Source organism: Ricinus communis, chromosome 10 (assembly GCF_019578655.1).
Source record: "Ricinus communis isolate WT05 ecotype wild-type chromosome 10, ASM1957865v1, whole genome shotgun sequence".
NCBI lineage: Eukaryota > Viridiplantae > Streptophyta > Magnoliopsida > Malpighiales > Euphorbiaceae > Ricinus > Ricinus communis.
The window spans coordinates 10,061,106-10,088,259 of NC_063265.1; the positions used below are offsets into that span (position 1 = coordinate 10,061,106).

Sequence of the window (27,154 nt, forward strand, 5' to 3'; positions counted from 1 at the left end):
TATTTACCAAGATAAATTAAAAATTAAGATTTAAATATGCAGATGGCTTCCGGAAGCATTGCAACAGATATGGGCCAACACTAGTTTTATTGGGATCTCTTATCCAAATAGCTACATTGTACAGAAAGAATAAGGATCCTCAAATTCTTGCAAGAGTTATGTCTCAATGCTGGCTTTGTATGTGGTTACTTCATCAATTTAACAAAAATGTTGTGCCAGTATCTCTTTTTCTGTTTTAAGATTAAAATTTTATTTACTACTTGTCTTTCATTTAGAGTCTTTTGAAACGGTTGAAGTTATTAAATCCTTATTTAGGAATATGGTTTGGATAAATAAAATTTATCTACTTATTAGTAATTACATAAAATTTGTCCAAAATAGGATAGAAATCATTTTCAACACTTTATTGTTAAATTTAGGATTTTGAATTTCCTGTTTTACCTTCTCTTCTCTGAAACGAACCCAATCCAACCAATTTCATGGAATGGGTTAAATCAAGTATGATTACCAATGAGCAATAAGAATTTATTTCCTGAAAAGAAAAAAGGAAGAAAGCAAGAAATGAAACCTAATGATGCCTGACACACACATGTACATAAAGAGCTTCCTTTTGGTCCCCTGGATATTCTTGCTTGGCAAGGTTAAGCACACCAATGATATTTTATTTTGTTCCACTTACATTTCTCTTTTACTTGTTTAACTACAATGGAACTGGGAACTTTATACATGCACAAACGTACTTCTTTTTTTAAATATAAAGTAGTGGATGATATATAGAGGGATGTAGATATCACAAGAAGATGCAGTTGGACCAACATAAAATGAATGCCTGCCTAAGTACACTGCCTCTAGTATTTTTATGTCAACACCACCTCCAAAGCTCCACTTGCCAACAAAAGAAAATGGGTGAGAATATATGCATGAAATAGACCTCTCCTTCTTGACTCTTGAAGAAAGTTTTGGAAAAAAGAAAAAGAAAAAAGAGAGACAATGTTAGAACATAAGTACCCTTGATGTGCTTAGTACTTGCCAATGGGAACTGCACATATATATATATATATATATATATATATATATATATATATATATATATATTTATTTATATATATGGAATGTTAAGATGAAATGGATGGTTTGGGAAGGGGTGACTTCTATAAAGGAAGGCCTTCCAGTCCTAGGTACATAATTAAAAGTGAACCACAGAATTCCTTTATAACATGGGATCTTTAAGTTTAGTTTATTGAAAGGTGACAGAAAATAAGCTCTATATATTATACAATGAGAGATAGATAATTTTTCCTTTCTTTCTTTTCCTTTTATGCTATCAAAATAATTAGTAATAATGAGAAAGACTCCCAAGTTTAAAAAAAAACATAATTATTCCACATATCCTTAATTGATTTAAAGGGTATAATAAATCAATCAATCAGAACTGATAAGCATCTGCAACTTATTTTATGCATGATATGAATCTTTTCTAGTGCTGTATTTTTGAACAAGCTCATGGTTAATAATGCAAGTCAGTTCTTTATAAGATATAGCTGTAGTTGCTGTTATTTGATTGATATAATTAGTATATATGTTTTTAAATAGAAGGAGAGAGAGTAGTAGTAGTAGTAGTCACAAGTGTGTTTGTTTCTATGGAATCTACTTTCTGGGAAAAGCACTGTGCAGGCAAATGCATATGCATGAGAAAAGAATTATATGCTATATGTTCTATTTCAAGTTTTATTCTTTTTTACATTGGGAGATATATATCAAAACTGCACACATTTGAATGGGGCCTGCTTTTAATAACTGTGCATCCAAGTGAACCCTAGTTTGATGGAGGCTGGAAAGAATAAGGTCCCAACAACAATGACTTTTCTAGAATCTCATCCATCCATCCATCCATCTCAATATAAAAGTGAAGGAGAAAACTTGAAAAACACTATCTTGTTTTATTAACCCTAAATTGCAATTATTTAAAGCAATAGTAACATCTCTGAATCACAATCAATTTATCAACCAATAGCTACTCGAAAAATCATAAACATTTAAGAGTTTTGTTAAATTGTGTAATTTTCTTTAACATGTATAGCATGTTAAACATTTTACAAGCAGCATATTACATCATTGTTGATATCATAAATTACATACTGAAGGTCAAGAAATCAGTGATTCCTGGAAAATATTCTTGACAAGCTACAGGAAAAGAGAAAGATTGCACTGAGTTGAACTTTTTGTGCTGCGGACTTCTGGCTACTTACCCATTCTTTTTTACGGAATTCATTTCTCAGACTCAATGAGAATCAAGCCAAACCGATTATTAATGGTAAAAGTGAAACAATTAAACAGATTTTGAAACAATTTTTTTCACCTTTTAATGATGTGTTAATGCATTAGTTGATATAATTAAATAATTATAAAACTATCTTCTCCAAACATGTACTTGTTATGAATAATGGGTAAATTATTAGATCCGCAGTATGAAATGGAGAATACAAAATGAAGAGTAATTTTGCAAGAATCAATCCGAAGTATGTAATTTGGTGCAACCCATTACGGTGTCGTTACTAACTTCAAAGGCTGATTATCACGCACCTGGAGTATGTAATCTATATTATAAATTAGGTGGTTATATTATCATACTAAATACTAATTAAATAAAATGATAATATTAATATTGTGATATTATTAAGTACTTGTCAAAATAAAATGATAAGTGATTATATATTTGTACTAATTTATTATCATTTTTTATAATTATTAAAGTAAAATAATAATATTAGGTGTTTATTTAAATAAAATAATAGCTAAATATAATATAATATATTTATAATCAAATAAGATATTTTAAAAGAATCAAAAGATTATCAATAATTATACATTAGTACAAAAATATTGGTAATGTATAACTGAAAACTTATAATATTTACGTCAGCTATAAGATTTAATAGTAAGAAAAGAGAAATTAATTAATTGTGTTTGTTACAATTAATGAGGTAAAAGAAAGAGGAAAGACTGTTAGAAAAGACAATTTGAGGAAATTCGCAAGTCCAAATTGCTCCACATAAAGATCTCTTTCGAATACATTTTACATATAAAGCTATTCACTAGTGCAAAAGCAGCATATTTATATGCACTTCGTCTCACAATCCTCTAATTATCATATCGTATCAATTGATTATTCTTCTTTTTATAATCCTTTTTTTTCTCCTTTGAGCTGTTATACATTTTAATATTTCTTTCTTAACTATGTTGGGTATTTATTATTGAATAAATGGGACGTACAAATTAATTTTTAAATTTAAAATATATAAGTTTAAATATAATACTCAAAATATGTATTATTTATTCAATAATTAGATATATATATATATATATATATATATATATATTGTATTAAGGAGAAGGAGAAGGGAATGGAAAGTGGCAAGTAGAAGAGGTAAATCCTATATTAATTAGATGGGTTAGCCTCCATAACCTATCACTTTTGGAATCATATTCTTTGCACATCATTATTTTTCCATATCAAAATTGTTATATATGGAAACAAATCTGACTGACTTTTAAAGTTAAACATATATGGTATCTGCTTTGTCTTGCCACTTAAAAATTTATGATAGGAAGATGCTACTTAAACCATCCATTTTTACTGTTTCATATTTAAAGATCGTATTACATCAATCTATTCTTTTTGTTGAGATTATTTGTTATAAGTAGTACCATTCCTTCCATCATAATCTATATTCACTTGTTCATTTTAGCAGGAAACATGATCGTCTACCAATGATTTTTGTGTCATGTCAGACAATATGAATATATAAGCAGTACTAAAATAACCTGTATGTTCTTGCTTCTTATACTAATTGCAATTCCATCACCTATTGCATTTCATATACTGTCTTCTTTATACAATTTGTATGACTACCCATTAGAACAAATCTTACAAAGTAATCAAATTGATTATAAACAAGAGGGTTTCTTTTTTCTTCTTCTTCTTCTTTTGTTCTTAAATAAGGGTTGATTTGAATATGTAAGGTTTGTTCAGTTTTTTAAAGTTCATATTAAACGAGAAGGTCAAATTGGTTAATTTGAAAACTGATAGTTACTTCAATTTGCTTAATTCTTAAGAACTCGAAAATAATTTTATCAACCTTATTTAAAAAGAACATTAATTTATATTTTTTATTAAAAAACAATTTTAAAACTCAAAACTTGTAGAATTATGATTTTTATAATAACTAAAAGTTTTAAGAGTGGTTTATAGCATTACTCTTTCTATATTATATGGTTCCAACTAATACAATCTACTACTTAATTATATACATAATCAATTTTTATAGTAAAATGTGATATTATTTATTAAATGTTAAACTTTTACTTATAAATAATTAATGATAATAAAAAAATTATGTAATGTAAATTCAACATAATGTACTACAAAATAAGTTTTATCTATAAATAACCTAAAAATCTCTCCTTATTCAAACACTAAAGTATGTTCACAATGACGACAAGACAGGAAATAAACATGTATGAAAATCTTAAGAGGAACATCATCACAACACTGGAAAGGCTCATCTCCATGCCAGAGGAGCCATATATGAACTATAAAACTTATACTATTAAACTTTCAATTACATAAAAACCCAATGTTCTAATCCTAAACCTCTAATCTGTTATCATTAGAATTGGGTTGTAGCTTTTGTTATAGATTTTGGGACCCAGAATAGGCAAATCGTATTTAAAACTTTAGGTCAAACGATTTATTAACATCTAGATGTATTGTCCCACCCATGGGCAATTCATGTGCAAAGACATGCTACAGTATCAATCTCCCGTGGTCCTTCTAGACTGAACTGTTCACTGACAACATATAATATTCAGATATGGGATGATCATATACACCCACACCACAGTCCACAGGCTCGGAAATAGCTGGCACTTGATGTTTAAAGCATGCTGCAGGGACAGAAATTGCAGAACTTGAATTCCCCAAGTGGGAAAGACAGCGAAAACAAGATAAACACAGGGGCTACAAACAGAATACTGGTTGTTCCAGACAGGCTATTCAGTGCCAGAAGAGAGTTGCAAAATGGTACTTATGCAAGCTTTATCTCCAAATAAAAACCTAAGCAATCTCTAAACATGGAAAATATTCTCAACTTATAAGGACACAACACTAATGATGAATGTCTGAAGAGCATCTAACTATATTAGCTAAAGGGGAAAAGAAAAGGAGAAGATAAGAGAGGGTGGGGAACCCATTTTTTGTGGCTTTGGGTAGAAAGGAATAACAAAATTCTTGACTTGAGAATATGACTCATTGGCCTTACTTTGAGTTAGATTCTGACATTCCTATTCTTTAGAATCTATAACAACTTTCTTTTTTTCTTTTTTCTTCCTTCCTCTGATATTATCTTTCTTTCTTTCTTTATTATTATTATTATAAATTTGTCCACAAGGAATACATTCCGTGGTCATTTCTCACTTTCTATTTTCATCCAGTGCCACAGCATGAGTAGTCAAAAACAAAAATTAAAAAACAAAATAATAATAAAAATGCATGCAACAAATGAACAACTAACACATATATAGATATCATTATTATTACTTATGATTGACCAGCCCTTAACATGATTCTCTATATATGTGAGATGTGTTTCTCTTTTGAGAGCTTCCTCTAGTCCTTATAAAAGTAAAATTAAAAAAATAATGAAAGAATCCATAAGTACAAGGAAGAACAAAATTCAAGTCCTCTCTCTCCCTCTTCCAAAGTGGAGAATATCAATATCATCATCCTTGGAAAGAGGAAGCTAACAACGGAAAGTAAAACACACAAGTATTCTCTTATTGTATTGTTCAAACAAAAGCATGCCCATCATGCATGCACTCAAACACACAGAGAGAGAGAGAGAGAGAGAGAAAGCAGCTGTGAAGAAGGAACACAAGGGCATTTTGGCAACATCAGAGGAAAGATGAGTACTACGTATGTAACCTAATTGCAAGGATCATTTAGTCCTTGAGACATGAAATGAAAGTTAAAAACCACCCATGTTTATTCTATTTACGGCTAGGCATACACCCTTTATAATGTCTTAATAATTCAACACATAAATAATTAATACAATTCCATCATCAATCAATTATATATATATATATAGTCGCATGCTCAGAATTACAATGTTGATGAAATACTTTGACCTCTATCATCAGTCTGCACTGAAGTGTGGTCATGCATATGGTATAAAAAGAAAATACTAATAACTTCTTTTTCACACATTAATAAACACAAATAAACAAGGTTTACTTTGCATACCCTTTATAGTTCGATTGTTGATTGAAGTGGGTGTTTTGAGATAACGATACAGAAGATGATATTGTGTTCTGCTAATGAAATTTTAATTTATTCTATTTTAATTATTAAATATGAATTAGGCTTCAATTTATTTATTTTTATAAAATTAAAATTAGATAATTAAAATGAAATAACTTATAAATATTTTTAAAACAAACCTCCACCTCGCATTGCTAAGATTAGAGCATTTATTGTGTCTTGTTTATAATTTTAGCCTAAATAAACAAGTCTTCTACGATCACAAAAGGGAACCTTGGGAGTTTACACATACTATTTCGTAGGTGAAATAAGGCGAAATAAAACTTAAGGAAAGTATCCCCCCCCGCCTCAGGTTTCTTGTCATGGAAAGAACATTATAGAAAATACAATCAAAACATTCAAAATCTGAGCTGCGTTACAACTTTTAAAATAATTTTATTTTGCACACTCTAAATTACTCTATTGGTGAATTCTAAAATGTCTTAATTACGGTGACTTTTTAATACCTTGATATATTCATTCAATAGAAATTATAAAATTCTATATTAATTTATATAAAAATATTGTAATATGTATTTTTATATAAAAGGTACGTATTAATTTTAAATATTATAAATTTTTAAATAAAAACATAAAAATATTAAAAATTCACTTATTCTAAGAGAACTAACAAGTGGTAATATTTGGTTCATGTAGTGTGAGCAATTTAATTTTGTAACTTGCAAAGGGACCCTATCATGCCCTCTTGCAATTTATTCCCATCCACATGCCTGCAAACTATTTAGGAATTCCACTTTAATACTTTACCTAAAAGCTTTTCCATAGATTCTCCCAAACTGCATAAAATATTCTGACAAATCATATCAAAATGATCTTCCTAAAAAGGCAAAATGGAACTAGGATTTTATTCAAAGAATAGGAATTCTATTTAGACCTATTACAAAAATAAAAGGATTTCCTTTTTCACTCTGATTGTTCAATGAGTTCTTACTATTTCTGCCAAGTTGTGAAACGTTTTTTCTTTTTCTTTTTTTTTTTTTAAAGAAAAAAATGAAAATTAGATAAGTTTCTAATGCACTCATTAAAATGGGTATCCGCATATAATCAAATATGTCCTCATTTGGTCAAAAAAATTATTTAAATTCTGTGTCGTGTGGGTTTAATGTAAGTTGGCAGATTTTTCTTCTTCTTAATACACGAGTTTATTCTGCATTAGCTGTTGATCATGTAGATAATATTCTCAATATTTTAAAAATACGTAAAGAGTATAATTCCTGATGATCACCTCAAGAACAAATCCTTCATTGAAATTCAATACAGCAGCATAAGCATCAAGAACATGCAGTTGACACATGCATTGCTTTCAATAATGCAAATCTAGAGAATATATATCATATTAATTTTTTTATGTATTCCATCTCCAAGAACCTAAGACCTAAGAGTAAGAACAGAGTAAAATACTTGTGATGAAATTCGAGATTTCAGTTTACTGAGCACCATGCATGCAGGTAACTAATGTATCTGCACGAGTGAATGTGCAAATACGAGTGTCTGAATTCTGTATTATGTTCTGCCTGTTGTTGGTGCAAATCCATGCAAATTATCAGGAAAAAGCATGCATGAGGATTCAGTGACAAGTTATAATAAACACATCATTGCCTTTAAAGATAAAATGGAAATGAACTAAAGTAAAATAAAATAGAAAAACTATGGTCTAGTATGTATAGATTCATACAAGAGAATCGGGCCAATAGAAGCAGGAGTCAAGGGCAGGTGGTCGTCTCCAGGGAGAGAATTTTCATGTCCTTCATCAAATGTAAGTATGGAAGCAAGTACGATCCTTTTTCTTTTTTCCCTTTTTTTTATTTTTTTATTTTTTCTCCCTCTCCTTCTCCTTCTCATTGGGTCCCAGACACTTAGGATTCGTCGGTGCAGCGCCGGCTGTCTTGTGCCAATTGAAGATGAAAAAAGAATTGGGCCCCTCTTCTTTCTATTTTATACTATCTGGCCTGAATAAGTACCAAACTTACTGAAGGAGACAAAAGAGAATGTATTCCTTATTCCATTCCTTGCCTTCAAACAATGTCCAAGGACAGGCATCTTGCCACCATATTATTTTTTCCCCTTGTTTGTAATTGTATCTAATTCCAAAGTTTCCAGGTGCTCCAGTCAACAGAATCTTCTTCTACATTCTCCAAATATAACCAGTTAAAACAATGTTTTCATGTCCCCATCTGCTACCTGTGGGTATATTAACATTCAAATAAATCCCAATTATAAAACATGATTAGTTTTCACTATGAACATTGACAAGTGAGGAACACCAGTGTAATAAAATCTGAGAATCTTCCATGAGAATGAGGGCGAAGAAGGTCTCTCAACACAACAGAGATAGTGGATTCCCCTAATCCAAGTCAGAAAAATTCCTCTCATATCCTGGAATAAGATTCTTGCTTTTGCTAGACGGACAAATCAGAATGCGCACAACCTAAAAAACAAAGAAAAAAATAAATAAAGAAAAAGAAACTGGAGTGGATCAATTCTGGTATCTAATGCAAGGCGTGATTGTGTTTCAGAGAGTTAATGTGGAGCAGGATTAAAATAGATATAGCATTTACAATAGAAAGTGGAGTTAAGAGGAGAGGCCCACAATTAAACAAAGTAGGAAGAAGCAATATCACTTTTCAAGTCACTGTGAATATCGGATTGGGTCAGGTCTTCCATCAACTCTACCCAAGATTCTATGCTTCACTACCCTTCACACACCTCAGTTGGCTTTATAAAAAGCCAGCTTGAGCAGATGTTTGGTTTGTGAGCATCAAGCCTAAGGAGAAAAGAGATAGCAAGAAGCAGTTGAAGAAATTCTCGCTTAGACGTATCCCCGCACAGGATCGTCCCTGAAGAAACATTGCATAATCAAGTTCTACATTTGAGCGAGTAACCGACTGGATCAAGAGAAAGTTAAAGAAAAAAAACAAGGCACCAGGTAAAAGAGAACACTGATCTTGACCACAATATTTACATTGTTTATTCTTCCACAGCAAACTAAACTTAAATTGGGTTTTGAAAGATATAAGATGTACCATCATCATCAACATCAAGGAAAGAGCGTCCACTCCTCTTCAAGAATGTCAATCCCTCCTGAAAGACACTTGTTCCTGCAAGGTGGTAATGGCCCTGGAGATTCTGGACTTGTCCTCTCAACAGATGCAAAGCCTAGACTAAAATGGACTTCAGACCTGCACGAGCATTTTATAGAAGCAGTCAATCAGCTTGGAGGGGCAGACAGTGAGTATACAAAGAAATTCAAAATACAGCAGCAAAGTATTATACTTCTGTATAATCAACCAATTTTCTTTTCCTTTCCAGAAGCTACTCCAAAAACAGTCATGAAACTGATGGGGATTCCAGGACTTACCTTATATCATCTAAAGAGTCATCTTCAGGTAAATTATGATTACTATCTGCAGAATCTATGCAAAAATATTATCAACACCAAATGATAGCACTTTGAAAAGTTTTCTTTTTCCAAGATTTAGGTCCTAAAAGTTTTCCGTCCAGCCAATCACATGACAAAATAAAAGGAAAATTGGCCAATCTGTTATCGGATTGGAAACAATGCCGCCTGATGATTTCACTTTTTTCCTGTATTTCAAAGTATCCATGGTGTCTGGTTCAGAAATAATAATCATATAAAAGAAAAAAAAAAGGCTAAATCTTGTGCCTCAGATGTTTTAGTAGTAATTACAAGGAACCCAAAACACCTGAGCATGTAAAGAGCCAGAGGTGCAAATAACATTCAAAAATACACTTGTTTTTCCTGATTATGTTAAAATAAGGCTAGGTTGGTCGGCTGTTTATTACTTAACTTCTTCTTTAATGTTCACAAATAGAAAATGCTAACTTTATCTTTGGGTCGGCAGAAATACAGGCTGAGCAAGAATCTTCATGGGCAAGCTAATAGTGGGAGCAACAAAATTGGTAAGCAAGAGCACAGCATCATAAATTTATCTCCAAATGTTTCCAACTATTTGCTGACAAATATTAACACCCGGTACAGGTACTGGTGCTGTGGTGGGTGACAGAATATCTGAAACAAATGTTACTCATATAAACAATTTAAGCATGGGAACCCAAACAAACAAGTATGAAGAGTCGGTCTGCTTTATTTCGTACATAAGTTTTTTTTTTTTCTTTTTTTCATATTGCGAACCCTTTTCACATTATGCTTATATAAAATGAAATTCCTATGTGCAGAGGCCTCCACATTGGTGAAGCACTGCAGATGCAAATTGAAGTGCAAAGAAGGTTACACGAGCAGCTTGAGGTACAATACTAAAAATGCATTAGATAGCCAACAAAATTCATAAACAAAGCTGAGTTGAAGTGTTGCTTATATGATTTTCACTTAAAATGAACAAAGATACTATAGACATAATCCCTAAAGAAGCATCACATTCATAAGTGAGAAGGTTTTATTACATTCAAGCTTACAACGACGGGCAGGAGCAGAAGTAGCAATGCATGTGTTTTATATCCTTTGAAACAACCTGACTATTTTCTTGATACAAAACTACTGTTTCCAGAATACTCGAGTTACTAATTTCTTTTCAGAAATTTAATGCAATTTCATTAATGCATCTCTTCTGGCGAAATATTTTAGACAGTCTGATAATTTGTTCTGGATTAAACTAGGTGCAGCGACATTTACAACTCCGTATAGAGGCTCAAGGGAAATACCTGCAATCGGTATTAGAGAAAGCCCAAGAAACTCTTGGAAGGCAGAATTTGGGTAGTATTGGACTTGAAGCTGCCAAAGTTCAACTCTCCGAGCTAGTTTCCAAAGTGTCCACTCAATGCCTGAATTCTGCATTTTCAGAGCTGAAAGAACTGCAAGGTCTCTGCCACCAGCAGACGCAAACGGCTCCACCCACAGATTGTTCAATGGACAGCTGCCTGACCTCCTGTGAAGGATCCCAAAAGGAACAAGAAATACACAATACTGGGATGGGTCTGAGACCCTATAATGGTAATGCTCTCTTAGAATCGAAAGACATAACAGAAGGGCATGTGCTACATCAAACTGAACTCAAGTGGAGCGAAGACCTAAAAGATAATAAAATGTTTCTTTCCCCATTGGGAAACAATGCAGCCAGGAGAAATTTTGCTGCAGAAAGAAGCACCAGTGATTTGTCCATGACAGTTGGACTCCAAGGAGAAAATGGGAACGCTAGTAGCTTTTCTGAGGGAAGATACAAGGACAGGAATGATGGTGACAGTTTTCCTGAACAGACTAACAAGAGTTTGGATTCAGTTAAACTACCAAAAGGAGATGTTTCTCAAGGATATAGATTGCCTTACTTTGCAACAAAACTGGATTTGAATTCTCATGAAGAAATCGATGCTGCGTCAAGTTGCAAACAACTTGACTTGAATGGATTCAGCTGGAACTGAGATCATTCGCCGAAAGGTAAAAAGAAAATGAAACAAGATCAGAAGATGAGGCATCTAATTCTGAGTTTACATCAGAGCAGGAGGAAGGTCAACCTGACTGACAACCCGCGGCTCTCTCGTCCAGGCCAAGCAGCCAGGAACAATCAATTCGATCTCAATGAAATAAGTCGGGCCAACAGCAGTAGTCTGCGGTTAGAACCATGTAGTGTAAATCGATCCAGCATATGTACTTTTCCCATCTTACATCTCATTAAGAGTTCATGGATTATGGGTCCAGAAATCCAAAAGAGGAGAAAAATTCAAGTTCACTGCTGGAATGTTTAATCATAATCAAATCAGTCTATTCAATTTAAGTACTCCTAGTTCATGGTCCATGTATAATCTCAGCTTAAAGGCCTCAAAATTTCGTCTTTCGCATTACCCTCATGAAACACTGATAACACCCATTCAAGGATATTGAACAAGGAGAACCGTAATCCTATCTTTTAGGGGAAAAAAAAAACAAAAAAAGAAAAACACTTCAAAACCGGGTCTCAAGGATTGGGAATATGAGAATGAAAACAACGGAAAAAATGAAAAGGAAAAGAAAATAAAAGAAAAGAAAGTTCTTTTGATGAATTTTACAGTACCACAAAGACTCGATTTCTTTAACATCTAAAAGAGGTTAACAGAAGATGGAAGATCATGAAAACAGACAAGTGAGACTGCTCTATTTCCAGGTTCAGAATATGTACTTATTAATGCATTTAATAATTGAGCTAAGCTATATATGTTAAGTATTGAGTTACAAAGCATAGAACACTCAGGTAATAGGGCAATCACATGATCCTGGTATATAAACAAGGTATAGGTACATTATAGCATATATAATCTAGCACCGAAAACCTACATAATGTCTGTTGATCCAAACTTAAGAATTGGCCAATCGAGTTAACAGATTGAATTGGGTATAGTGCAAAGTATCGAGTTCGATCTCCAACTCCAAACGAGTAAATTAAGGTACAAGGTGTCCTTGAGGAATTGAGGACCCAATTGTGCATGTTAATGTTTTTAAGGAGGGATTATCTTCTATCCCTTCGTTTTATGTGTTTGCTTGCTCTTGTAATAAGGGCCTGCTGGTTGGGCACCACCATCTTTTTTTTTTTTTTTTATTCCCATGCTAGCTGCGTATAAGAGATGGGGATACTCTTATCCAAATCCGAAAATCCAATTCGACTCTCTCAAAGCCCAATTTATCTGAATTTAAATTTTAATACAAGATTAAAGATTCGACAAAATCAAAATCATTTCAACCTGAAAATGACTTAAATTCGAAATAATTCGAGACCAAAATGATTCAGAATTCGAATGACCCAAACCCAAAATAACCCGAGCTCGAATAGTAAAAAATAAAATATAATCAAAATCTGGAATTATTCGAACCCGAAATCAACGCAATTTGAAATCTACTAATTTTTGAATTAATAATCAACATAATCCAATTTAAATTACAAAATAATTAGAAATTTAACTTTTCATTAAAATAAAAATTATATTTTGATGACATTTAATTATCATATATAACTAATTTGATACAAATTTCTTAATGTAGTTTATTTTCAATTAGAATAAAATATCTTTTGTAATATCATCCTCAAATTTTTAATCCTTTTAAATTATGACTTTATAAATTGTTAATCATTAAATAGAATAATTAGTTTGAATATATATATATATATATATATATATATATATATATATATATATTATCAAAAATTAAAAATTAAAAAGTGATCAAATAAAATAACTAAAGTTAAGAATTTTATATTTTAGATTAATTTTATTTAATTTTTTTAAGATATGTGAAATTATTTTATATTATATTTATGAAAAAAAACAATTTTTAAGACTGAAAATAAAATTATATTTTAAATAAAACTTAAATTAATAATTTTAAGCCGTTTTCAAATTTAATCATTTTAAAACAATCTTACTCACAAAATAAATAAAATTAAATAAATTAAAAAATTATATCTTATCATAATTTGTATCAAAAATTTCAATTGAAGAAATTAAATTGTATATTTATCTTAGTTAAGTAAATAAATTATGACTTTAGAATGCCTGAGCATAGAAATGCTTATTCCTAAATATGAAACTATTATTAAAAGTAGAGAAGAAAATTATGTAAAATAATTTTTAAAAAGCTTGTACAAAAATAAAATAAAAATATAAAAAGATTTATACTTTTTATCAAATTTATTATATTTATTAATTTTTAAAATATTAAAATATTAAAATATAATTTTTATTTTTAAAATTTAATTTTAGTTTTTAATTATTTTTGAGTAAAATAATTAAAAAATAACTAGAAAGTAACCATATTATAAATTTAAAAAATCAGAAAAATAATATTTTTAAAGAATAAATTTACAGAATAAAAAAAGTAATATATTTTTAATTAATTTTAGAGTATTTCCAAAAGTTTCCAAAATAAAACTTCACTCAAAGATCAAAACATTTGGGCTCTAATTGGAAGCCCAAATAATACCAGAGTCCATCCTAACGATCACACAGCAACTCCGATCTAATCTAAGCAAATCTCCCTTCTGTCTTTCTCCCTCTCACACTCTCAGACTAAGAACATAAACTGAAAAAAAGTAAAAATAAAAATAAAACCCTAAAAAACGAAGCAGCCAAAGAAAAAAAAAAACATTTGATGATAATACCTGCTAATTCATTTCAAGGTACTCAAATTCAACAATGGGAGCAAGTCGAAAGCTACAAGGTGAAATTGATCGCGTTCTGAAGAAGGTTCAAGAAGGCGTTGATGTTTTTGACAGCATTTGGAACAAGGTCAACTTTTTTTTTTTTCGAATTTTTTTTTAACAATAGAAGTATTAATTATATTAGGAGTTAGGTTAGGACTGTGAACAATTGGCTTCCTTTAGTTTAATTGTATAATGTTTTTGTAGACTTATTGTTGGTTACCTAGAAAATACTGGAAATCAAGCTACTATTTAACACTTGAATCTAAAATTTTCTTAATACTTACCTATACAGTAGGTTAATCGTGTATTTACTTGATTTAAAGATGTGTCTTGCCTTTTGTTTTTCATTTTCAGTGTTATTCAACCTCTTTTTTCTTGCCTGAATAATGCAACAGAGTATGTCCAAAGATATGCCATTGACCGCCCAAAATGACTTGAGCGTGCAAGGCAACGTTTCAAATTTTATTTTTGCTTGTGAAATAGTAGAGACTTTGTTCATTATTGTTTTAGGTATATTTTGTGTTTAGAGTTCTTTGGCTTGTCTTAAGGTAGCGATTGGTAGAACTAGAAATTTGAGATTGGATCTGAATGATTTTAGTTGGTGCTCCATTAAGTGTTAGATTGGATATTTGAGGTTGAAAAAGAAAGAGAAAATGATGGCTGTGAAAACTTCATGATCTTGGTGATTGTTGTTTTGCTGGTAATGAAGGTTATGCTGTGGTTGTTGGTGTGATGGCTGTTGTAGTGGCAGCAGCAGCATATCAAGGTTGCATTAGCGGCTGTACTGCTGTAATGATGAAGATGGTAGTGATGCTGATGATAGTGGTGGTACTAGATGATTTCTATAGCAGTGCCCATATGATGGTAGAAATTGATGGTTTCAATGGTAACAAATTGGTGATAGGTTGCGGGAATTATGGCAACAACAGTGGTCTTTATGGTGGTAATAAAGAAAAGAATTATTATGAGCCAAAATATATTTTATAAAAATTGTATTAGTAGCTGAGATGACAGTGGAACTTATTACATGAATAAAGTGCTGAAATACATACTTTTAAATTACTGTTGAATATTAATTTTATGATTCGCATTAGAAAAAAAAAAATCTAGTGCTTAAGATGGGTTATCAAACACCACTTTTTTGTTAGTGAAATCAAATAGACAAATACTATTATTGTTTGTTTGCTATGGTGGTGTTGCCTTTGTGTGATTGAAGTTCTAATACTTGACTGGTGATTAATGTGCATTATTGCTTTAGATTATATGGCACTGACGTCAGTGTAGTTGTCGTTGAAGATTTGTTTTACTTTCAACAATTTGAAATTCTATTTTTTTTTTCTCAATAACTTTAAATTTGGTGTTTGTTCCTTAATTGTTTTCAGAATATTGTTGATCACTGATGTGTACTGTTATTGCTTTCAGGTTTATGATACGGACAATGCAAATCAGAAAGAGAAATTTGAGGCAGACTTGAAGAAAGAGATTAAAAAGCTGCAGAGATACAGGGACCAGATCAAAACATGGATTCAGTCTAGTGAAATCAAAGATAAAAAGGTCAGTCCTTTTGCTTCTGTGTTGTCCATAGTGATTGAATAATGCAAAGTGATAATTAACCTCATGAAACGTAGTTGGTTATAATTCTATTATTTAGTTTTGCTAAGTATAAATAGATTTTGGTCATCTAAATAATCATGTTGGTATTCAGATTATGTAGTATCAAATGATACCTTAGTTCATCCTTTATGCTTTGACCACTTCCATCCTTGTAACACTTGGAATACCTTAGTTCCCATTTTTAAACTTGCTTTGAAGGTACAATGTAGTCTTTGATGAACTGCCTGTTTGTGACACGATTTTTAGATAAAACATTTTTGGTTAAATTCAATAATTCATTGTTTTCTTATGTAGATTTACATTGTACAACGTATCCAATGCTTGTGTAGCATACTACTTTGGTCTCCTCTTTAAACTTAATATTTCTTTTCTTTTTTTGTCCTAAAAATTAAATTAATATTACTTATGGTAGTTATGGCATTGTTTTTGCATTTGCGTTGTTGTAAGTGCATTACACTACTGAGAAGCATAGGCTATGTTTCTGAGGTACGGCTATGTAGCTTAATTTTATCATATCAGATATATCCTTGTATTTTCTTCTTTGTTTCTTTTTCTTTTTCCTTTGACTATTTTGAGATGGAGGAAATGACAGTTTTTCATTTCATTGACTTATGATTTAAGCTGATATTGAAGTTGAGAGCTATGTTTTTCCTTCTGATTCATGTCATAGGTTAGTGCCTCTTACGAGCAGGCATTGGTGGATGCTCGTAAGCTTATTGAGCGTGAAATGGAGAGATTTAAGATTTGTGAGAAGGAAACAAAGACAAAGGCATTTTCTAAAGAAGGGCTGGGCCAACAACCTAAAACCGTAAGCATGGGACTCTTATGCATTTATATTACTTGATTTGGTAAAATAGTAATTTAAAGGTTCACTGAACCTCAGTTTGCCCCTTCTCTTTGTTGGTGTTATGAGTTGCCATACTATCATAATCTGAGTACTCTTTTTGTCTTTTACACTAATCTCTTCTAGCTTTGACTGCTGGTACTGAATGAAGCGTTTAAGATGTATCACTGTTGTTCAGGGTAACGCCTTATTTATTTTTATGGTTCACCAACTTTTCAAATATTGTTATTGGTTTCCTCTTTTGATAGTGTGATATACTTTTTGATGGGATGAAGAAATAGCAGAACTTAAAAGGTTCTGAACTATTGGGAGCCACAGTTGAGAATAAACTGTGCAAATCATAACATCATTTCTGTTTTACTTTCATTATTAACTTTTAACATAATTATTTTTTTAGAGGAATTCTTATTGGTGATTATAGTTTGATCCTGGACTTTTTTCATTCTTTCTTTGGGAAATTGACAGCACTTTATGTCAATTTTGAAAATTGCCTTTTCTGGTGGAGGACTTCCCTTTGAAATTTGTCCAGTCATCAATCTCTGTTTGTCTGAGATGACATCTACAATTATTTCTTTCAGCCACTGGAAAAGGTTAGTTTTATAGTCAAATAATAAGTTCAATATTCTTTGATAGGACCCGAAGGAGAAGGCTAAATCAGAGACAAGGGATTGGCTGAACAATGTGGTATGTAGAATTTGCAATTTTTTTTTCTTGTTTTTAGAATTAAATTCTTCCAGTTGACATTGCAAGGTCTTTTCATTATATAGTATACTATTAGTGACATGCTTGTATAGTCTCTATACTGAGTGCATGTTGTGTTCTTAACTGATTGGTTTTGCAACTGTGACAAAGTAATCAAATCATTATGGCCTTTCTGTCTCCCTTTCTCTCTCTCTTATATATTTAATTTTTTAATTGAATAACTCTTTTTGCATTTTCAGCTGTCTAGTGGTGTCTTGACATTTCAAATTAACATCGACTGTGTTTCTTATAGGAGCTGTATATTTTTTAGCATTGCCATAACTTCTTCTGCCTTTGATTAGGTCGGGGAGTTGGAATCTCAGATTGATAGCTTTGAAGCTGAGATGGAGGGGCTATCTGTTAAGAAAGGAAAGACAAGGCCTCCTAGGCTGGTAGGAGAGGAGCCAACCATGCATTTTGGAAATTGGTGTTTCTTTGTTCTTGTTTATTTATGAATTTATTTATTTATTTATTTTTGGATCTTCAGATGCATTTAGAGACATCTATTTCCCGACACAAGTCTCATATAATGAAGTTAGAACTGATCTTGAGGCTGCTGGATAATGATGAATTAAGTCCTGAGCAGGTCAATGATGTTAAAGACTTTCTGGATGACTACGTGGAACGTAATCAGGTTTGCGTCTTTCCACTTTCTTTATATAAAGCACATAAGATTCCAAGATACTTATCATAAAGGAGTGCTACATATTAGATGTAAGACATACTATCTAGCTAATTTGCTATTGCCTAACCTTTGTCACTTCTTAATTGCTTTTTCTTTTTTGGGTTTCTGCGTACAGGAGGATTTTGATGAATTCAGTGACGTTGATGAACTTTACAGCTCATTACCATTAGACAAGGTGGAGTCTCTTGAAGAACTTGTCACGCCTGCTCTTGTTAAGGTAACCTTGTATGAGTTGCAGTTGAGATTTATAATTCTTTTACCAAGTTGGAAAAGGATTTTCTTTTAATTTTCTTCTGTTGTGATAGAGATTTTAAGCTCTATTATTTCCCCTAATTCCATATTTCAAGTTTCTGCATGTTTGTTTCTTCACTGGTTAAATGTTAACATTTTCCACAGGGTGCACCAGTTCATAGCTTGAAGACTTCTTTGGCTTCATCATCATCTCAAGTGCTTGTATGTGGCCTGTGATTATTTTTTTTAATGCTTTTTATTTGTTTATGATCTTGACAATGTTGTAAGCTTCAAATGAAACTTTTTCATTTTGGAAATAGTGTCGCTTCTGACTTCTAATATACATCTGTCTCTGATTTAATTGTGGAGTGGGAAATCACAGTGTTCTAAATCATCTACCATACTACTCTTTTATTCCATAGCCAACTTTTTCAATGTTTGCCAAAAATTGTTGTGAGGTTAAGATTGTCAAGGTATTTACTCCTGTATTTTAACTCGTAAATGCCTTGTTTGAGTTACTAGCTTTACTGTTTTTCTATGTTCAAATGTCTTATAATTCTACTTTGATAATATATTAAAGTGTATACATGTCCATAGAAATTGTTGCATAACAATTACTATTTCTTAGTATTCTTTTTTCATTTTGGACTTGAAGGAACAGAATATGTTTTACTTTCTCTGCCATTCCTCTTTCCTCATTTTTGTGGTTTGCCTTTTGAGTGATGCTATAGTGTGTAAATGATTGGATTGATTGCTTTCTGTCTAGGCTACTGCCACTTCTTTGCAGCAGCCAGCTACTAATGTTCAGGAGCAAGCCGAGGATACAGCTTCTCAGGACAGTAATCCTGATATTGTTGCAAGAACACCACCTGCCAAAAGTAGTACGATTGGTTCATCTGCTGCATCAACACCAACTGTAAATCATTCAACTCCCATTTCTGTTGGTCTTCCAGCTCATACATTGTCTGGTGCGTCAGCTTCTTCAATACTTCCAGGTTCAAGTTCTGTTCGAGGTGCACTAGAAAATGCTCCTGTTGCTGCTAATCCTTCATCTCCTGCATCACTGGCAAATTCTGTGAAGGAGGAAGAAAATGCCGGTTTTCCTGTTCGTAGACCATCACCAGCTCTTGTTGATCCTGGACTAGCAAGAGGTATTGGTAGAGGTGCTATCTATAGTCAGCCTCCATCTAGTATTCCTCTTAGTTCTGGTGCAGTTCCCAGCAATGGAGCTGTTGGTGCAGTACCTACAGCATCTGACATTGCAAAAAGAAATATTTTATCAACAGATGATAGACTTGGGAGTGGTGGAATGGTGCAGCCTTTGGCTTCTCCATTAAGTAATCGTATGATCTTGCCCCAGGCCGGCAAGGTTGGTGATGGAACTGGTATAGTTGATTCTAATAATGTTGGTGAAGCTGCCGCAATAGGTGGAAGAGTCTTTTCCCCTTTGGTCCCTGGCATGCAGTGGAGACCTGGAAGCTCCTTCCAAAATCAGAATGAACAGGTACATCATCTGTTTCATTCTTATGCATTTCTGCTACATATGATCTGGTTTAATTGCCAGCTCACTGGATGTTCTCATGATGTTTAACTTCATGCCATTCTGTTTTTATTTAAATTATATTTTTTTGTTTTAGGGACAATTTCGTGCAAGAACTGAAATAACACCTGATCAAAGGGAGAAATTTTTGCAACGGTTTCAGCAAGTTCAGCAACAGGGTCCCAACACTCTTCTTGGTATGCCACCACTTGCTGGTGGAAATCATAAACAGTTCTCTGCCCAGCAAAACTCACTTTTGCAGCAGGTGCTTTTTCTTATATAAGATGCCTGATTCCTTGCCCTTGTTTGCTTCTCTCCTTTCCAACAATTAGGGTGGCTTTTACTGCTGATTATTTGAGAAAACGCAGCTCAGTCATATCAATTTCCCAACCACAGGTCTTGTAACTGTGGTTTAGGCAGATCTACAATTCTTTATGTGATTTTCCTTGTGACGCGGGGACCATGTTAATTACTAGCAGAGTATCAAGTAATAACCCTTTTTTTCATGCTGGCCCAAGCATTTTATGGTAGCCTGTTTAATATTTTTGTTGGGGCCTTTGAGGATAAATATCCATCATGATCTGAGAACTAAAATATATTTACTCTTTTTGTTTTTTCTTTCCTTTTTGAATCAATAATAAGATTTATATAAAAGCATTTAATTTAACTTCTCAAATTATATATATTCTCAATTTCACAATCAGAGGCATATCAATAGTTTTTGTGACCAAATGAGATGAAGGAGAGTATATCTGTCTTATCATGCTCTTGATGACACAAGCAGACAGTTTGACATTTGGTGTTTATGGAATTTTTTCCTCTTTGTATGTATTATCTATGATGATCCGTATATAATTTTTCCCAATATTTGCAGTTTAATTCTCAAAGCTCATCTGTCTCTCAAGCTACTCTGGGACTCGGAAGTCAGGCGCCAGGTATCAATGCTATCACGTCTGCTGCTCTACAGCCGCCAAATACTCTCCTCCAACAGTCTACTCAACAAGTTGTGATGTCGAAAGATGCTGGTACTAAATTACTCTACCTTGATTAACACACTATCATGAAATGTGCTTATGTTAATGCTGTGAATGAATGATGCAGATATTGGCCTCTCGAAAGTTGAGGAGCAACAGCAGCCTCAGAATTTACCGGATGATTCAATTGCTGAATCAGCTCCCATGTCTGGGCTGAGTAAAAATCTTATGAATGAAGATGAATTGAAAACTCCATACACAATGGATACTCCTGTATGTTGACTTATTCTTTAATTTTTCTTGCTTTACTAAGAATGCTACTGAATGAATTCCTTAATAAGTCTAGGGATAGAATTTTCTTTATCAATTTTGGAACCCATCCTCCCTCCCAGGAAAGGGATTAATTTCCCTTGGTAGGTCTGGGAATCAATTTAGAATCTTTAGAGCTATGGACCAAATTTGTTGAAGATCCAATAAATTTATGGCTTGGCATATTGTTGGTCTAGAATAAAATTTATACTCTATCATTGAAAAATGTTATGGATGCCCATGGCCATGTTACGAATATGTTCTGATTTTAAGGGTGCTTCGCGCAGGTCCTGGATTTATGAGCTCCTAATACGCACTTCAACCAGATATTTAATTATGATGCATAATCGTGGCCCCTTAGGCGGAATCTTCATAAGCCATTGCATTAAATCTTTTAATTCCACACTTGTAGTTGATCGTTATGAGTATGATTGTGGTTTATAAGATAGTAATGATGACATATTACAAGATAGCTTGATGTTCAGGATGATATGATCACAATTTCTTCTAAATGCTTCTTTGCTGCAGACAGGAGCATCTGGCACTTTGGCAGAGCCTGTGCAATTGCCCAGAGATACTGATCTCTCTCCTGGGCAGCCCATACAATCCAGTCAACCTTCAACTGGCCTTGGTGTTATTGGCCGGAGAAGTGTCTCTGACCTTGGTGCCATTGGTGATAATCTTGGTGGATCTGCTGTGAATTCTGGGGCTATGCATGATCAGTTGTACAATTTGCAGATGCTTGAGGCAGCATATCACAGACTTCCACAGCCGAAAGACTCAGAACGCGCCAGGAGCTACACTCCAGTATGGATGCCCAAGTATATTCTTCTTTATTGTGCTGTTAAACTATAGACAATATTTACTTGGAATTGTTCATCTTACAGAGGCACCCTACAGCCACCCCGCCAAGCTATCCTCAAGTTCAGGCACCTATTGTAAATAATCCTGCATTCTGGGAACGATTAACCATCGATAGTTACGGCACTGATACTTTATTCTTTGCATTCTACTATCAACAGGTGATATGTCATACAAATGTCCATTGATTATATGCAGTATTGCCTCGTGATATAAATTAGTGGCAGCTTGTTCTCAAGTCAGTTGCTTTCTGCAGAATACCCATCAGCAATATCTGGCTGCAAAAGAGCTAAAGAAACAATCCTGGAGATATCACAGAAAATACAACACCTGGTTTCAACGACATGAGGAGCCTAAAATTGCAACTGATGAATATGAACAGGGAACTTATGTGTACTTTGATTTTCACATTGCCAATGATGACCTCCAACATGGATGGTATGCTAATTTTGATTTTAAGTATAAAAAATGTCCTACTGCTGTTCAATATGTGCATTTTTATCATATAGTTTTCTCCAGGCAGCGAGATGTGCTCACTTTATTTGACTAGGGATAATAAATTTGCAATTTTAGGATAACAAATATTTTTACTTGGGCATTTGATAGGTTCTATTGCCCTTAATTTGTAATTGTTTATACTTCTATATCTATTAACGAGGGGTGAGCTGAGCAAAGCTGTTGTAGATGTGCGTGTGAAAAGAGGGAATTATCCTCCAAATTGATTTTGAAACACTGTAGCGCGCACTGTTCATCAGTGTTTCCTCCTTTATATGTTTATTATTGGTGCACATTAATGCGTTTACTCATATATTATGATCTGAATGTGTCTGATTGCAATAGGATGAAGCCTTTTGAGTTTTCTATCGCACAAATCTTTCCTCTTTTCTTTAGATCTATTTTATGAATTGCAGCTTCTCTTCTAAAACTGTCTGTGTGTTCTCATGCCCTGTATTGCTCTTTTCAGGTGCCAGAGGATCAAGACTGAGTTCACCTTTGAGTATAACTATCTTGAAGATGAACTACTTGTTTAGAAGATGTGCAGCATTATGCCAAATTAATTACTGGTTTGTGCCATGACAATTATGCTTGTGATTTTTGCAATTCAGTTCTTAATTGGATCTACTAGCACTATCGTGTAAATTCTGATTTGTTATTTAGAGCTGCTGGTATGTGTTTGAGGTATTTGTGCTACAAAATGAACAAAAAACTGACAAGCTTCTTAGAATTATAGTTCCCCTCCATTAATTATGATAAACCTTCTCATCAATATGAAATCTGCTACATATGCGATCTTGATTCCAGATTTACCTTAGAGATTGGCCATATTTTAGATGACTGATACGGAAGCAATTTTGTTAATTGAATCTGTTTGCCCAATTAGATGGTGTACCAAATCCAGATATTACCCTTCTCTATTGGATATGATAGACCTGGTCAATACCTCTTCATGCTCTTGAGGTACTCCAAGAAGCCTTTTTAGCAATAACCGGCTTTATCAAAACCTAAAGAGATAGATGTATGTGAATGTGATAGATTTCTGTTTATGGCTAGTTGACCACTTTAATATTATAGTTTTTATTTACTTGTTAAATCATTAAATATCTAACTTTTGGACAGAATAGACAAGAGAAAACAAAAGAAAGAAAAAAAGACGAGAACACAAAAGAAGAAGACAAAAGATAGGAAAGAACTAATTTAATTTAATTAATTTAACTTCAGACTATTTAATTTATAATTCAAAGGAAAAAAATCGTGGAGTTAAAGTAACTCATTTAAAATGCCTTTTAACGGATTACAGAGTACGATTGAATTGAATAAGCCCTTATGGAATAAAAACTCTGTTGATTGTGAATTTTCAGGTACTGTCTTATTCAAATATTAGATCAATTATTTTTTTTACCTGCAAATGCAATATAGGTGTTAGGTTCAGTAATAATAATATCTCTCAACATATCAAAATTAGCTGTCACTTCGCCTGTTGTAGGAGATGTAAGAATTGATATAGAAAATAATTTTTTATTCGATTGATAGCCATTTGCATCAAGCTCAAACTTCCTTTTTGAATGCGCACTCCTTCAGAAGCACACACTAAAATAAAAGGTAAAAATTTATTGGTACCAGACTCTAGGAGTTGAAAATAAGTGTAGATCCGGAGATTTCCAAATAGGTCAAGTTTTCAAATTGCTTTTAAATCCATAGGCAAGCAAAAGACAACTTGAAGAAAGCAAAAGTGATTCTCGTAGTAGCGGCGAGCAAAAACATCTCTGAACAAAATTTGAGCGTCATGCCAAATGTGTCTAAAAAAAAATTATTAAATATCTAGCTTTCTTGTTTCTTAATTGACTTTTGTTCCTCTAAATTTAACTTCATATTTATCTACAGTTGACTAGTGTAGTTTTATAATATCATTAGGGTTTTGCTTACGTGTCAAATCGCCAAATTTACAGCGTCTCTTTTACTTTAATACTGCAGATAACTGTTTAAAATGCAATCTCGTATTTTTTCAACCCATTTTTACCGCAAACAATACAGTTTCTCTTTTTCTGACCGATAAAAACACTAAGATTAATAGATCAAATATTCATATGCATGTCGTTATTAGTTACCAATTTATCAATATATATTCTCTAATGATTCGTGCGGCTGCTGATTCTTTCTTAAAGCTTGCAGAATTGAAGGCTAATATCCTTTTTAGGAAAAGAAAAAACTAAAAACAAACAGCTCACAATATGAACAAGTGTAGATGAACTCTTAAATTCCTCAAGACTTTTTTTATCTTTGATTGAACCGGCCAGTCTTTTTAGTCTCAATATATGTTAGTTAAAAATAAAAATAGTTAATACAAAGCCGGTTAGCAACTCTGTCTCAATTGGGATGCAAAAATCTCTAGAGATATTTCAAACTTAGCAACCGTATACTCTGCCAAAATAAATTCAATCATCCTCTAAATATTCAAAGAAGAATTATATTCTGCAATGGGTCTTTTTCTTTCCTGATAGATGACAAGTTAATTTGAACAAATTAAGCTTTCTAAATCTGTAACTGCTTCCATGGAATGACTAGTTTTAAAACATAGGATGCATCTCTTATGCCTTTCATACTGCTACTTGTGCAAGTTACAAGTGAATTATTCTATAACCTAATTTGAATGAGAACAAAATAAATCCGGGGTAGGTTTGGACGGTTCAGAACCATGTATTTCAAAAAATTACTATGGGATGGAAGACCATATTTTGTCCTCTTATAAAAAAAACTGACAGTTTCTAATTTTTTTTAAATATAAAAAATATTATTATTAATATAGTATATTTGTACTGAAAAACACATAGATAAAATGGTAAAGATATTTTTTAAGATGGTAAAGGTCTTTTATAGTTTAACTAAGATTTTGAGTTTAAATTTTGGATATGCAGTTGCATTACAATTTTTAAAAAAATATTTTGTAATTCATAAAAATTCCTTAAAATTTTAAAAGAAATTTTTTATCATCCATAAGAATTCGCTAAAATTTTTAAAGAAATGTGTTGTCATTTATAAATATCCTAGCCGACATGTTCTGTATTAACTTTATATATATATATATATATATATATATATATATATAAACAAATGTAGTATGCTTATTTTTTCTTATTGGGCAAAGTTGCAACAAAGACTAAATTGATTTGAAAAAATATTCGGCTGTGCTGATGAAGACATTTCGGTTTGTTAGTTGTTATTATTTTCTCTTTATTACAATTAATGAGGCCTCTCTAATTTGATCTCAACTATATCTATCATACCAACTAAGTAACTCTTGTTTTCATTTCTTGTATTCTTCTAATGAAATACATTCTGATGGGTAATCTTATTATATAATAATAGAAGTGAGCATTAAAATCTGAATTTTTTTTTTTTTTTTTCTTTTGAAACAGAAATTTGAATTGTTATAAAAATAACTCCTGGCGATGCAAATATGTGAAGCAATACAATAAATGTAGCAAGAAAGAAAAGGGAAAAACCATATCAGAATGGGTGGGTGAGAACTGTTAAGACTTAAGAAAGCATGGCCTTACTTTTTTCCAAAAAGAATTTTTTATTAATATTTTTTATTTTTTGATAAATGAAAATATTAACGGAATGACTTTCTAATTTGTTATTTGTATTCTTCGTCGATGCCAATGATGTTTTCATCACAATATAATATTATTACAGCTAATATAAGAAATTAGGAAGAAAAGAAAAAAAAAAAAAAAGGAACAAGATTAGATAGAGTGTGACTTATCTATAAATGATGTGGAAACCTGAATATTGAAAACGACATGGAATCAAATAATGAAATAATGCGTATAAGAAAATGACTTGTGAAAGCTTCTTCTTCTGGGTTTTCCTTTTTCCTGTTTTCCTTTTTTCTTAAAACTATTTCTGTAAAGTGCTGATTTTGCTAGAGCTTCCTGAATGCATTCGTCAGGTTATTTTTCCAAGCTTGAGACTAAGAATATTATATATATCCCAAGTTGTGAATATTTATATATTTGTATGTATTAGTGAAATGATAAGCAATTATTCTCCATAGTAAAGTGGAATTTATTATTCAAAGATTGATAATGTTAATGTTCCATAAGTCTCTATTAACTTGATAACAGCAATTTGTAATGCAATCTCATCACTTTGGCAATTTCATTTTGTTTCTTTTTATTTATTCCTCCAATAAAATTGACAAGAAATCTGATATCATATGACCCAAAAGCACCGCATCTAATGAATCTTACATCTGTTGTCGGTGACCGACCACTCCAAACTATACAAAGAACAAAGTTGGGAAACTTCAATGTAAAGCAAAACATAAC

General features: G+C 32.3%; 2 protein-coding genes and 1 long non-coding RNA gene across 4 annotated transcripts; 2 read left to right on the forward strand and 1 right to left on the reverse strand.

Moving 5' to 3' along the window:
* Positions 1–7,977: 7,977 nt before the first annotated feature.
* LOC125368692 lies at positions 7,978–9,098 on the reverse strand. Its single transcript, XR_007214452.1, has 2 exons — positions 8,973–9,098; positions 7,978–8,810 (listed from the first exon to the last, which is right to left on the reverse strand). It is a non-coding gene; the product is annotated as an uncharacterized LOC125368692 (long non-coding RNA).
* Position 9,099: 1 nt separating this feature from the next.
* On the forward strand, positions 9,100–12,129 carry LOC8276523 (myb-related protein 2). Of its 2 annotated transcripts, XM_002525397.4 has the most exons (7): positions 9,101–9,308; positions 9,393–9,610; positions 9,692–9,768; positions 10,246–10,303; positions 10,383–10,467; positions 10,580–10,649; positions 11,018–12,129. In XM_002525397.4, exons 2-7 carry the CDS (start codon positions 9,400–9,402, stop codon positions 11,774–11,776), a joined length of 1,260 nt encoding a protein of 419 aa, XP_002525443.2. In that variant the 5' UTR covers positions 9,101–9,308; positions 9,393–9,399; the 3' UTR covers positions 11,777–12,129. The 2 variants fall into 2 exon arrangements, with proteins under 2 accessions (XP_048226202.1, XP_002525443.2); XM_048370245.1 differs by having other exon boundaries at positions 9,100–9,308; positions 9,393–9,768.
* Positions 12,130–14,302: 2,173 nt separating this feature from the next.
* Positions 14,303–23,592, forward strand: LOC8276524 (general negative regulator of transcription subunit 3). Its single transcript, XM_002525398.4, has 16 exons — positions 14,303–14,611; positions 15,949–16,080; positions 16,811–16,948; positions 17,618–17,668; positions 18,028–18,117; positions 18,213–18,359; positions 18,526–18,627; positions 18,807–18,863; positions 19,408–20,145; positions 20,279–20,446; positions 21,056–21,206; positions 21,283–21,428; positions 21,993–22,271; positions 22,352–22,486; positions 22,582–22,763; positions 23,290–23,592. Exons 1-16 carry the CDS (start codon positions 14,519–14,521, stop codon positions 23,354–23,356), a joined length of 2,676 nt encoding a protein of 891 aa, XP_002525444.2. The 5' UTR covers positions 14,303–14,518; the 3' UTR covers positions 23,357–23,592.
* The last annotated feature ends 3,562 nt before the right edge of the window (positions 23,593–27,154 follow it).